This window comes from Cyclopterus lumpus, chromosome 18, assembly GCF_009769545.1.
Source record: "Cyclopterus lumpus isolate fCycLum1 chromosome 18, fCycLum1.pri, whole genome shotgun sequence".
Classification (NCBI taxonomy): domain Eukaryota; kingdom Metazoa; phylum Chordata; class Actinopteri; order Perciformes; family Cyclopteridae; genus Cyclopterus; species Cyclopterus lumpus.
In genome coordinates, this window is record NC_046983.1 from 1,660,143 (window position 1) to 1,675,000 (window position 14,858).

Sequence of the window (14,858 nt, forward strand, 5' to 3'; positions counted from 1 at the left end):
TGCTTTAGGAAAGAAAAGAAGACGAGAGTGAGCGTTTCAGAGGGAATCAGGGATGAAGGTCACTCCTCACACTCTAATGAGTGGGTGGATAAGTGTCAATCACCATGTGTCCTGTCCACCCCCCCCCCCCCTCTGCTGTTGCCACGGTTACTTAGCATGTTGTAGGTCTCCATGGCGGCGGACGGGCAGGAGGTTTCTGCACATCATTGAATCATCAGGCAGCATGAAAAACATGCGATATAAAGGTCGTTATTAGATTTGGTTAAATGGCATTAGAGGAGGGGGGGGGGGGTTAGGAAAGACAGGATCAGAGAGGAGGAGGTGAAGGAGAGGGATGAAAGAAGGAAAGAGGAGGAGGAGGAGACGATCACTTTCTACTCTGGTCAAAAGGTCAACGCCTGAAGGACAACAGAGAGAATATATGTGCACTTAAAGGGACAGTTGGCTGAATGTCTATATGTTTATATATATGTATATATATATATATACACACACATATATATATATATATATATACACACACACACATATATATACCCATATATACGTGTATATGTATGTATATATATATATGTGTGTATGTATATATATATATATGTATGTATATATATATATGTATGTATGTATATTTATGTATATGTGTGTGAATTTATTTATATTATGTTTCTTCTTGGGCTGCACGGTGGTGTAGTGGCTAGCACAGTCGCCTCACAGCAAGAGGGCCGCGGGTTCGATTCCCGGTCGGAGCGGTCCTTCTGTGTGGAGTTTGCATGTTCTCCCCGTGGCAGCGTGGGTTCTCTCCGGGCTCTCCGGCTTCTTCCCACAGTCCAAAGACATGCTGCAGGTTAATTGATCTCTAAATGTCCCATAGGTGTGAATGTGAGAGTGAATGGTTGTATGTCCCTACATGTGCCCTCGATGGACTGGCGGCCTGTCCAGGGTGTCCCCTGCCTTCGCCCTATGTCAGCTGGGATAGGCTCCAGCGCCCCGCGACCCTAATGAGGATAAGCGGTATTGAAAATGGATGGATGGATGGATGTTTCTTCTTAAAATGCTTTTATTTGTAAATGTTGACAAATACATAAACATTTCTGAGACTAAAACACACAAATAACCTAAATCTGATTATTAAATACCAAAATACCAGACAAAGTACAAACACTTCTTCTGCATCTTTATTATTTTTTTTTTACGGTGCTATTTCCGGTTCCCGTCACGTGACGAAGCGTCCTGCGGTGTTGTTGTTCCCCCTGTGACCCACCACGTGGAGCTCGGGGTTTTCACGGGATTTCTTTCACGCACGCGCACACACACGGTTGAAAAAACACACGTCTTTTTTTTTGTTTCGTTCAATATGAATGCAGTCCTCATGCCAATGCTGCGTGTAGGCGAGGCTTTTATTTTAATAGGACATTCCGGGATTCTGACAGGAAGTTTTATTTTGAAAAGAAACGTGACAAAACGCTGTAATTTGTATTGAACGTGGTTTATTTTTTTCATGGAGTTTTTTTTGTATTTACACTCTCAAATAGTAACTGTCTTTTATTCTGGAGGTCGTTTATTATAATATATTGTTATAAACATTGATGAACTTAAACAAGGTAAATGTACTCAATTAATGTACTTAAATACAATTTGAGATAATTGTACGTAACTTGAGCATTGCAAACAAAATGTGCATCATACTTCTACTCTACTACATTTCACAACCAATATTGTATTGTTTTAATAATGACATTTATTTTACAGCTTTCGTTACTTTGCAGATTTAGATTATTGATACAAAATACAATTAACATAAATGTATATGATTATTTATATGTACTTTTACTTGTAATACAATATGTACTTAAGTAAGATATTGAAGTACATCTTCCACCACTGTTTAAAATGTTTTTAACATTTAGACTCTTACTTTGTTGATCAACAGGAAGTGCTGTGACGCGCCCCGCCTAACTTGAATCCGAACAACCGGAAGAGGCGTGTCGCTAGCTGCGAGCTAAAGTTTGACGGCTGCTGCTTTCACTTTCAGACAGTCGGGGAGTGGAACGAGCTTCCTGGGAAACGAAACAACGCGCCGACGTGTCAGTGGCCGCCGCCGCCCCCCATTCCCGTCGCGTGTACACGCAGTTAACGCTCTCCGGTATATTAACGCGTCACAGATTCTAGCCGTTAAGACGCGCGCGGGTCGCGTCAGTTAACCAGCTTCGGCAGCATGGACGGCGGCGCGAGCGCGAAGAGCAGCGAGGAGAAGGGAGCCGAGAGGCTAATGGACGACTACCTGAAGACGATGGGGCTGCATCGGAAGAGGATCGCCAAAGACGGCTCGTGCCTGTTCAGGGCGGTCGCGGAGCAGGTAAAAAGAGAGCGAGGAGTTTACTACTCACTTCCTGGTGGGACGAAGAAGAAGAAGAAGAAGAAAACACACGAGACACGTGACGCGATCTAGGCTTGGTCCCGTCGCTGCGCTCGTGCGCTGCGCTCGCGAGCTGTAATGTCAGCCGAGTGCAAGACGAGCGTCGCACGCGCACAGCAGCCGCCTTTACAAGGAGCTGCTGCATGCGACGGAGGAAGGAGTGTTTTTAATGTATAGATATATACAAATATAACACATTAGCATATTATTAAAGGGTTTTACTTTTATAAAAGTTCTTTAGTCAACAATAAGTTACATACAAGTGTAATTTTGTTCCAGTTAAATGCTCAATAGATACGATTAATAATAAATACTTTATTTATCGATTTACTTTATTATATAAATAATCCGTCTTTATATTTTCTTGTCCACAATTGCACGTGTACAATTTCAGAAATTGTCAATAAGAAAATACATTTAAACTTAAAACGTTACTGGCAACCGCAGAGAAAAAAACGAAGACAGAAAAAAACACAATTTATAAAGAAAAAGGGACACTAAAAGTATTTATGACGCAACAGCGAGAATTATCGAACTCTTTTGTAATAAATAAATAAATAAAATAAAAGCGTCAGCTAAATGACATGTAATTATCAAACTCTTTTGTAATAAATAAATAAATAAAATAAAATAAAAGCGTCAGCTAAATGACATGTAATTATCAAACTCTTTTGTAATAAATAAATAAATAAATAAAATAAAAGCGTCAGCTAGATGACATGTAATTATCAAACTCTTTTGTAATAAATAAATAAAATAAAATTAAATAAAAGCGTCAGCTAAATGACATGTAATTATCAAACTCTTTTGTAATAAATAAATTAAATTAAATTAAATAAAAGCGTCAGCTAAATGACATGTAATTATCGAACTCTTTTGTAATAAATAAATAAATAAAATAAAATAAAAGCGTCAGCTAAATGACATGTAATTATCAAACTCTTTTGTAATAAATAAATAAAATAAAATAAAAGCGTCAGCTAAATGACATATAATTATCGAACTCTTTTGTAATAAATAAATAAATAAAATAAAATAAAAGCGTCAGCTAAATGACATGTAACTATCGAACTCTTTTGTAATAAATAAATAAATAAAATAAAATCCTCAAATATCCTGTCGTAGCTAAATAATCCAAATGTGACATGTTCGTGGAATAATGCACAACATTTGTACAAAACGTTGCTAAAACATTTTGGGATATTTTCCCATAATTTACTGCCGATGAAGCTCAGTTTCAGGTCTAAATGTTTCATAAACTTCTAGAACATGCTCTGCAGGGCACCGCTGGTGTATCCTCGAGAAGGAAACCTCATCTTATTCGTTGACCTTTGACCTTTGACCCTGTCTAGGTGCTGCACTGCCAAAGCCTCCACACCAAAGTGCGGGCCAAGTGTGTGGAGTTCCTGCAGGAGAACCGAGGGAGCTACGAGGCGGTGGGTTCCCCTGCTGTCATTTCACTGTTGTGTGAATATTAAGTTATGTTTGTTTATCTGCAGTGAGATCTGTTGTTGTTTTGTCTAAATAAGAAGCACACACGCGTTGTAATAATAATATTTAGATCCAGAGTTATTTTCCGTATTTAGATTTTTATCTCCGCCAAGTTTCATTTCCTCTGAATATAAATGATTTCCTCTGAATATAATTCAGAGGAAATGAAACAAATAATTCAATAAATCTGAGTTTTGGATTTTATTTTGCAGTTTTTTGACATTTTATCAAACAAAACAATAAATTAATCCTAATAATAAAACTAATAATTATTAGTTAAAACCATGAAAAGTATTTCATACACTTTTTTATTTTCTCAACAAAACATCAATACTTTTTAAAAGAGCTTCTGTAAATGTAGGAAAGATTTGAATCAACAAAACAAACTCTTTGCACAATAATATTTCCTGTAATCATTTACATAAAAGTGTCATTTTGTTCCAGTTAAATGCTCAATAGATGCATCTCATAATAAATACATTATTTATTTATTTACTTTATTATATAAATGATCCGTCTAGTTTTATTTTATATTTTCTTGTCAACAAATCCCATAAAAAGACCAAAACCAACAAAGTGTTGACGTCCTGAAACGGCTGAAGCTTTTAGTGTACAATAAATATAGTTATTTATTTTTATTGTTTATTATTATTTATTAATTGTTTTCTCGTCTTGTTTACAATTAAAACCACACTTTTAAAATGTCAAAATCAGAAAATAAGTGCAGTGACTTTTACAAATGAAACAATAGTAGAAAAATTTGAAAATATAAAGATTTTAAATCGGCAACAAACTATTTAATTTATTTTGTATTTCTGTGTTTTATTTATTGTCACTTAATCTTTCTTGAAGTGAAATCTTAAAAATGGACTTCTGTGTGTTTCAGTTCATTGAAGGCGACTTTGAGGATTATCTCTTCAAGCTTCAGGACCCGCAGGTAACGAAGAGTTATTGATCCGCTCACAGCGAGTTCTTTATCAATAATGTCTGTTATTATTATTATTATTATTATTATTATTATTATTATTATCTCCAGCAATGAGTTCTTTATCATTAATTTGTATTATTATTATCTCCAGCAATGGGTTCTTTATCCATAATGTCTATTATTATTATTATTATTATTATTATCTCCAACAATGGGTTCTTTATCCATAATGTCTATTATTATTATTATTATTATTATTATTATTATTTGTATTATCTCCAGCAATGGGTTCTTTATCATTAATGTCGATTATTATTATTATTATTATCTCAGCAATGGGTTCTTTATCATAATGTCTATTATTATTATTATTATTATTATTATTATTATTATTATTATTTGTATTATCTCCAGCAATGGGTTCTTTATCATTAATGTCGATTATTATTATTATCTCAGCAATGGGTTCTTTATCATAATGTCTATTATTATTATTATTATTATTATTTGTATTATCTCCAGCAATGGGTTCTTTATCATTAATGTCGATTATTATTATTATTATTATCTCAGCAATGGGTTCTTTATCATAATGTCTATTATTATTATTATTATTATTATTATTATTATTATCTCCAGCAATGGGTTCTTTATCCATAATGTCGATTATTATTATTATTATTATTATTATTATTATTATTATCTCCAACAATGGGTTCTTTATCCATAATGTCTATTATTATTATTATTATTATTTGTATTATCTCCAGCAATGGGTTCTTTATCATTAATGTCGATTATTATTATTATTATTATTATTATTATTATTATTATTATTTGTATTATCTCCAGCAATGGGTTCTTTATCATTAATTTGTATTATTATTATTATTATTATTATTATTATTATTATCTCCAGCAATGGGTTCTTTATCCATAATGTCTATTATTATTATTATTATTATTATTATTAGTATTATTATCTCCAGCAATGGGTTCTTTATCATTAATTTGTATTATTATTATAATTATTAGTATTATTATCTCCAGCAATGGGTTCTTTATCATTAATTTGTATTATTATTGTTGTTATTATTGTTGTTTTCTCCAGCAATGGGTGGGAGAGGTGGAGATCAACGCGCTGTCCGTCATATACAAGTAAGACTTCTCTTCTTCTGTGGTGCTGAAACAGGAAGTCATTAGAGCTTTAATACGATTATGAAGTTATTTTAAATTGTGTTGCAGTAAAGCACAACTTTATAATCTATTTAAACGCAGTTGCTTTTGACTTAATTTGAAGTAAAATATATTCTCCGCTTCACTTGAAACTTACATAAACATAACGATGTGTATAAATGTACGTTTCAGTTATTGGACAATATAAAATGATATATCGATGTCTGGTCCTGTAAATAATCCCCAAAAAACTGCTTCTGTACATTTTTAAATAATGTAAATTAAACTGGTCCTATAAATCTAAATAAAACTTCTTCTGTAAATATTAAAATAATCTAAATAAAACAGGTCCTGTAAGTAATAAAAATAAAACTTATTCTGTAAATATTAAAATCTAAATTAAACTGGTCCTGTAAATAATAAAAACAAAACCGGTTCTTATTCAAAGTCTCCTTGAAGCAAAATAAAATTGTACCAAAAGTTTTTACCCCAAATTGTCTGCTTCCTCGTTCATACAATAATTACACATTATTAGACTTATAATAAAGTTTTTCCTTCGTGATATTTATATTAATATATTAATGAGTATTTCTCGTTGTTTTATTCTTCGTCGTTCTGCAGGAGAGATTTTCTGATCTTCCAGGAACCTGGAAAACCGGCCGTCCACATCACAGACAACGACTTCAAAGACAAGGTGACCTAACCTGTTTGTAAAAGATGCACCATCGTGACAATAACAACAATGTACCTGTAAATAACAACAAATTACCTGCAAAAACAATAATTTACTTGTAAATAACAATAATTTCTGTTGGGTCTAGACTAGTTCATTAAATCTTTTATAGTCATATATCTAAATATTATTATTACTTTTCTGTATTTATTTGTCTTACTGAATCAGCTGAATTTTCTCTTTTTAAGAAAGTTAATTCTTTTTTTATTTCTTTGTATTTTAGTTTGTGAGGAAATGGATGTTAAAGTGAAAATACACACATTTGTACACAGATACGCGCATGTTGCAGTAGAAAAATGTTTATAATAAACATAATTATGATTCTATCACTTATATTGTAATACTTTAAAGTCACATTGAGCTTAAATATTAATACATATTCCCGTAAAATGGTGATAAAGACATTAAAACCATGAATTAAATGAATACATAAAACGTATACTTATTTAATACATAATAATGTAAAAATAGATCTTATCTTACAAAAGAACATTCTTACGTTTCAGCATCTGGATCCAGCTAATTTGTCTTTTTTGTCTTAAAACGATCGTTTTATCTAAATTGTTGTGGATTATTTTTCTATTGATCTATAGATTATGAGGCTCTCGTCAGTTTGAGGCCTTTTTAATTATAGATGTGCTGATGTTCCCAGTCGATCACATGTTATTGATTAGGTCTCTCTCTCTCAGGTGCGGCTGTGTTTCCTGAACGGGAATCACTACGACAGCGTTTACCCCGTCAGCTTCATCAGAGGCGCCGCCCTGTGCCAGTGTGAGTGACCCGATCAATAATCCATACAATACTATAACTAATATAACTCATCAATAACTCATCAATAACGTCTTGTGTATCGGAACGAGGCGACCGGATTTATTTGATTACGTTTTGTTAAATTCTTTCGTAATTCAGTCGTAATATTTTGCAGCGGACATGAAGTAGAAGTATGACGTTACTCATGTACAAGTACCTCTGCAATGTTCTTGAGTGAATGTACTGCTCATCCAGCAAATATTTATATATTTATTTTAAAATATCTATTTTATTTTTAAAATAATAAAACGACTTTAACCATCAAAATAGTTCATTAATTTAATGAATTAATCAGTCGACTAAATTATATTATAATTTAAGAAAGAATACTTACTAAGCGTGAAAAGGTACTCACACACACATAAGGTCCTTTTTTAAAACATCTTTATTTATTTTTTTATGTACTTTTACACATAGTACTTTATTACAAACCCTTTAAAGAAAGAAGTATTTAATTAAAGGAAACGTTAATCATGTAAACTAATCATTTCTCTCAAATGTAGATCTTTAGCCCCAAAGTAAATATTTATTGATCGATTTGGTGATTTGTTTGTGATCAATACGGCAGCCATCTTGTACGAGCTGCTGTACGACGGCGTGTTCCAGGCGGAGCGGAGTTCTCTGGGCTCGTGCCACCGGCCCAGCCGACCCGCCGACGTCCTGAGCGACGACGGCATGAACGCTTGCATCAGCAGCGACGACTCAGACCTGGAGGCCGGGGAGCCGTGGTAGGAGACGATCAATAACCATGTAGGAGACGATCAATAACCATGTAGATCAATAACCATGTAGGATACGATCAATAACCATGTAGGAGACGATCAATAACCATGTAGGAGACGATCAATAACCATGTAGATCAATAACCATGTAGGAGACGATCAATAACCATGTAGGAGACGATCAATAACCATGTAGATCAATAACCATGTAGGATACGATCAATAACCATGTAGGAGACGATCAATAACCATGTAGGAGACGATCAATAACCAGGAGACGATCAATAACCATGTAGGAGACGATCAATAACCAGGAGACGATCAATAACCATGTAGATCAATAACCATGTAGGAGACGATCAATAACCATGTAGATCAATAACCATGTAGGATACGATCAATAACCATGTAGGAGACGATCAATAACCATGTAGGAGACGATCAATAACCATGTAGATCAATAACCATGTAGGATACGATCAATAACCATGTAGGAGACGATCAATAACCATGTAGGAGACGATCAATAACCATGTAGGAGACGATCAATAACCAGGAGACGATCAATAACCATGTAGGAGACGATCAATAACCAGGAGACGATCAATAACCATGTAGATCAATAACCATGTAGGAGACGATCAATAACCATGTAGATCAATAACCATGTAGGATACGATCAATAACCATGTAGGAGACGATCAATAACCATGTAGGAGACTATCAATAACCATGTAGGAGACTATCAATAGCCATGTAGGAGACGATCAATAACCATGTAGGAGACGATCAATAACCATGTAGGATACGATCAATCACCATGTAGATCAATAACCATGTAGGATACGATCAATAACCATGTAGGATACGATCAATAACCATGTAGGAGACTATCAATAACCATGTAGGAGACTATCAATAACCATGTAGGATACGATCAATAACCATGTAGGAGACGATCAATAACCATGTAGGATACGATCAATAACCATGTAGATCAATAACCATGTAGGATACGATCAATAACCATGTAGGATACGATCAATAACCATGTAGGAGACTATCAATAACCATGTAGGAGACGATCAATAACCATGTAGGAGACGATCAATAACCATGTAGGATACGATCAATAACCATGTAGATCAATAACCATGTAGGATACGATCAATAACCATGTAGGATACGATCAATAACCATGTAGGAGACGATCAATAACCATGTAGGAGACGATCAATAACCATGTAGGAGACGATCAATAACCATGTAGGAGACGATCAATAACCATGTAGATCAATAACCGTGTAGGATACGATCAATAACCATGTAGGATACGATCAATAACCATGTAGGAGACTATCAATAACCATGTAGGAGACGATCAATAACCATGTAGGAGACGATCAATAACCATGTAGATCAATAACCATGTAGGAGATGATCAATAACCATGTAGGAGACGATCAATAACCATGTAGGAGACGATCAATAACCATGTAGATCAATCACCATGTAGGAGACGATCAATAACCATGTAGGATACGATCAATCACCATGTAGGAGACGATCAATAACCATGTAGATCAATAACCGTGTAGGATACGATCAATAACCATGTAGGTGACGATCAATAACCATGTAGGAGACGATCAATAACCATGTAGGAGACGATCAATAACCATGTAGGAGACGATCAATAACCATGTAGGATACGATCAATCACCATGTAGGAGACGATCAATAACCATGTAGGATACGATCAATCACCATGTAGGAGACGATCAATAACCATGTAGGATACGATCAATCACCATGTAGGAGACGATCAATAACCATGTAGGAGACGATCAATAACCATGTAGATCAATAACCATGTAGGAGACGATCAATAACCATGTAGGATACGATCAATCACCATGTAGGAGACGATCAATAACCATGTAGGAGATGATCAATAACCATGTAGGAGACGATCAATAACCATGTAGGAGACGATCAATAACCATGTAGGAGACGATCAATAACCATGTAGATCAATAACCATGTAGGAGACGATCAATAACCATGTAGGATACGATCAATAACCATGTAGGAGACGATCAATAACCATGTAGGATACGATCAATCACCATGTAGGATACGATCAATAACCATGTAGGAGACGATCAATAACCATGTAGATCAATAACCATGTAGGAGACGATCAATAACCATGTAGGAGACGATCAATAACCATGTAGGAGACGATCAATAACCATGTAGGATACGATCAATAACCATGTAGGAGACGATCAATAACCATGTAGGAGACGATCAATAACCATGTAGGATACGATCAATAACCATGTAGGAGACGATCAATCACCATGTAGGAGATGATCAATAACCATGTAGGAGACGATCAATAACCATGTAGAAGACTATCAATAACCATGTAGGATACGATCAATAACCATGTAGGATACGATCAATAACCATGTAGATCAATAACCATGTAGGAGATGATCAATAACCATGTAGAAGACTATCAATAACCATGTAGGATATGATCAATAACCATGTAGGATACGATCAATAACCATGTAGGAGACGATCAATAACCATGTAGGAGACTATCAATAACCATGTAGGATACGATCAATAACCATGTAGGATACGATCAATAACCATGTAGGAGACGATCAATAACCATGTAGGATACGATCAATAACCATGTAGGAGACGATCAATAACCATGTAGGAGACGATCAATAACCATGTAGGAGACGATCAATAACCATGTAGGAGACTATCAATAACCATGTAGGATACGATCAATCACCATGTAGGAGATGATCAATAACCATGTAGGAGATGATCAATAACCATGTAGAAGACTATCAATAACCATGTAGGATACGATCAATAACCATGTAGGAGACTATCAATAACCATGTAGATCAATAACCATGTAGGAGATGATCAATAACCATGTAGAAGACTATCAATAACCATGTAGGATACGATCAATAACCATGTAGGATACGATCAATAACCATGTAGATCAATAACCATGTAGGAGATGATCAATAACCATGTAGAAGACTATCAATAACCATGTAGGATATGATCAATAACCATGTAGGATACGATCAATAACCATGTAGATCAATAACCATGTAGGATACGATCAATAACCATGTAGGATACGATCAATAACCATGTAGGATACGATCAATAACCATGTAGGAGACGATCAATAACCATGTAGATCAATAACCATGTAGGATACGATCAATAACCATGTAGGAGACGATCAATAACCATGTAGGATACGATCAATAACCATGTAGATCAATAACCATGTAGGAGATGATCAATAACCATGTAGAAGACTATCAATAACCATGTAGGATACGATCAATAACCATGTAGGATACGATCAATAACCATGTAGATCAATAACCATGTAGGAGATGATCAATAACCATGTAGAAGACTATCAATAACCATGTAGGATATGATCAATAACCATGTAGGATACGATCAATAACCATGTAGATCAATAACCATGTAGGATACGATCAATAACCATGTAGGAGACGATCAATAACCATGTAGGATACGATCAATAACCATGTAGATCAATAACCATGTAGGATACGATCAATAACCATGTAGGATACGATCAATAACCATGTAGGAGACGATCAATAACCATGTAGATCAATAACCATGTAGATCAATAACCATGTAGGAGACGATCAATAACTGATATCGGTGACGCTCCACCAAATTCTGTGTCATTACTCTTTAGGTGGAATTCCTCTTTTTAATTTAGAAGATTTAATTATTAAATGTGTGTTTTTATGTTTCAGGGTAGAAAACGTAACGAACACGACGAGACAAAGCAACCAGAGAGTAAGTTATCGATCAGGTATTGATCAGGTATTGATCAGGTATTGATGACGGGGTGATAACTGTCCCTCCCCCTCAGGGCCGTGGGCGGGGCCGTCTCCTGCCTGAGAGAGTGAGGCGTTCACTGAACCCGACACTGTTCAGGAATGTGGAGTACGACGTCTGGCAGAAGTCCAAGAGAGGTTCATAATTAATTAATTATATAAATATTATATAATTTTACATATTATATTTTTGTATAATATATTTATATAATAATTTTGTATCTGATGTGTATATTATATTTATATACATTATATTTATATATTTTATTATATATTTATTTTTTGCTTCATTTCGTATAAAAAAGGTAATCTGAGCGCAAAATGTAATAAAACAGTTGCATGTATTAACATAATGTAATTACAATATAATTAATGTAATATAACGTAGTATAGCATGGAATATATATATATATATATATATTATACAATATACATGAATAACAAACTCAATATATACATCGTTCCAACAGACGATGCAAAGTGTGTATAAATACTTTTATTTGTGTTTTTCTTTCAGCACAACAGAAGTTGGATTATTGCATCGCTGCCGGGATGCAGTTCACCGTCGGAGACCGCTGTCAGGTGTGTGTGTGTGTGTGTGTGTGTGTGTGTGTGTGTGTGTGTGTGTGTGTGTGTGTGTGTGTGTGTGTGTGTGTGTGTGTGTGTGTGTGTGTGTGTGTGTGTGTGTGTGTGTGTGTGTGTGTGTGTGTGTGTGTGTGTGTGTGTGTGTGTGTGTGTGTGTGTGTGTGTGTGTGTGTGTGTGTGTGTGTGTGTGTGTGTGTGTGTGTGTGTGTGTGTGTGTGTGTGTGTGTGTGTGTGTGTGTGTGTGTGAGAGAGTTACATGTGTGTGTGTGTGTGTGAGTTACGTGTGTGAGTGAGTTACGTGTGTGTGTGTGTGAGAGAGTTACATGTGTGTGAGTGAGTTACGTGTGTGTGTGTGTGAGTGAGTTACGTGTGTGTGTGTGTGTGAGTTACGTGTGTGTGTGTGAGTTACGTGTGTGTGTGTGTGAGTTATGTGTGTGAGTGTGAGTTATGTGTGTGTGTGTGTGAGTTATGTGTGTGAGTGTGAGTTATGTGTGTGAGTGTGAGTTACGTGTGTGTGTGTGTGTGTGTGTGAGTGAGTTACATTGTGTGTGTGTGAGTGTGAGTTACGTGTGTGTGTGTGTTACGTGTGTGTGAGTGAGTTACATAGTGTGTGTGTGAGTGAGTTACGTGTGTGTGTGTGTGTGTGAGTTACGTGTGTGTGTGTGTTACATGTGAGTTACGTGTGTGTGTGTGTGTGTTACATGTGAGTTACGTGTGTGTGTGTGTGTGTGTGTCACCTGTAGGTTCGTCTCGACGCAGGTGGGCGGAGCTTCAGCGCCACCATCAAGGAGGTTTCTCCCAACAACGGCCCGGTGACGGTTTATTTAGAAGAATTGGGAACCAGGAAGTAAGTCACACCAGCTCTATACTGTAGTATTCAGTAAAGGTACTATTACCACAGTGGGAAATATATATATATATATATATCTCTTGATTTGTAAGGTAACTCAAACTGTCAGACGAATGTATTGAAGTACATGAAAATAAAGTAGAAATACCTCAACCGTGTACTCGAGTGCAGTACTTCCTGTGTGCAGACAGGTCCCCCTGTGGAGTCTCCGGCCCCCCAACAACGAAAACAGCTGGAGCACCGTGGTGAACCGGGACAAGAGGCTGAGCAACGGACACGGAGGTACACACACACACACACACACACACACACACACACACACACACACTCTCTCATAAGCTGTATAATGATCCTTGCTCCCTCTCAGAGTGGGAGGAGCGAGGTAAAGGGAGAGGCCGGGGGAAGAACCTCGCAGCTTCTTCATCCTCCTCCTCGCCCATTTCCCCGGCCGCGCCCCCGAGCGCCACCGGGCGCGTGCAGAAGCAGCACTCGTGGCCCCCGCAGGCCACCGTAGAGGAGGGAGCAGCCAAATCCGTCAGGTGAGTGTGTTTGAATACTTCTAGCAGGTAGGAGGCGGAGTATGAAAACATCCTGCTGTCAATCACCTGGTAGTTTTATTTTATTTTATATATTAAACTGGTGTCAGTGTTGCTTCTTTTACACTTAATACTTCTTACTCTATTTTTCATATATGTTAATTTTTTTATTTCTTGTGTTATCTTTTGAATTTCCTTTGGGAATCAAAAGATTCAAATCTTATGTATTTTATCTAATTTTATATTAGTTTCTTATTTTATATCATCTCTTATTTTATATTCTATATTTTATTTTGTCTTGCATCTTATTTGATCTCATCTCTTTTTATATTTTATCAAATTTAATTACATTTTTATATTTGATCAACATTTATTTTATCAGCTTTTATTTAATATTTTATCTTATCTTTTTAATATCTTTCATATCACATTCACCTTATTTTATATTTTATCTCATTTAATATTTGTTTTTCATTTTATTTTATCTTATGTTTTATCTTTTTTATTTTATCAGCTTTTTTATTTTTATATGTTTTAAAAAAAATATTTTTAATTTGATATAAAATTAAAATAAAAAAATATTTTTTATGTTTTATCTTTTATTTCATATGTCTTCTTATTTAATAATTGTTCTCCTTTACTTTATTTAATATTTCTGATCTTCTATATT

The 14,858-nt window shown here is 35.3% G+C and overlaps 1 protein-coding gene across 1 annotated transcript in view; it reads left to right on the forward strand.

The window, feature by feature from the left end:
• The first annotated feature begins 1,938 nt into the window (after positions 1–1,938).
• otud4 (OTU deubiquitinase 4) overlaps positions 1,939–14,858 on the forward strand; it is a 19,486-nt gene continuing 6,566 nt past the window's right edge. The window contains exons 1-13 of the mRNA XM_034557715.1: positions 1,939–2,356; positions 3,769–3,852; positions 4,794–4,844; positions 5,947–5,993; positions 6,633–6,705; positions 7,434–7,515; positions 8,123–8,282; positions 12,134–12,176; positions 12,253–12,355; positions 12,735–12,799; positions 13,546–13,649; positions 13,840–13,934; positions 14,020–14,191. Of these exons, the coding sequence (XP_034413606.1) occupies positions 2,216–2,356; positions 3,769–3,852; positions 4,794–4,844; positions 5,947–5,993; positions 6,633–6,705; positions 7,434–7,515; positions 8,123–8,282; positions 12,134–12,176; positions 12,253–12,355; positions 12,735–12,799; positions 13,546–13,649; positions 13,840–13,934; positions 14,020–14,191 (1,220 nt within the window). The 5' untranslated portion in view covers positions 1,939–2,215. The remainder of the gene's footprint in view (positions 2,357–3,768; positions 3,853–4,793; positions 4,845–5,946; positions 5,994–6,632; positions 6,706–7,433; positions 7,516–8,122; positions 8,283–12,133; positions 12,177–12,252; positions 12,356–12,734; positions 12,800–13,545; positions 13,650–13,839; positions 13,935–14,019; positions 14,192–14,858) is intronic.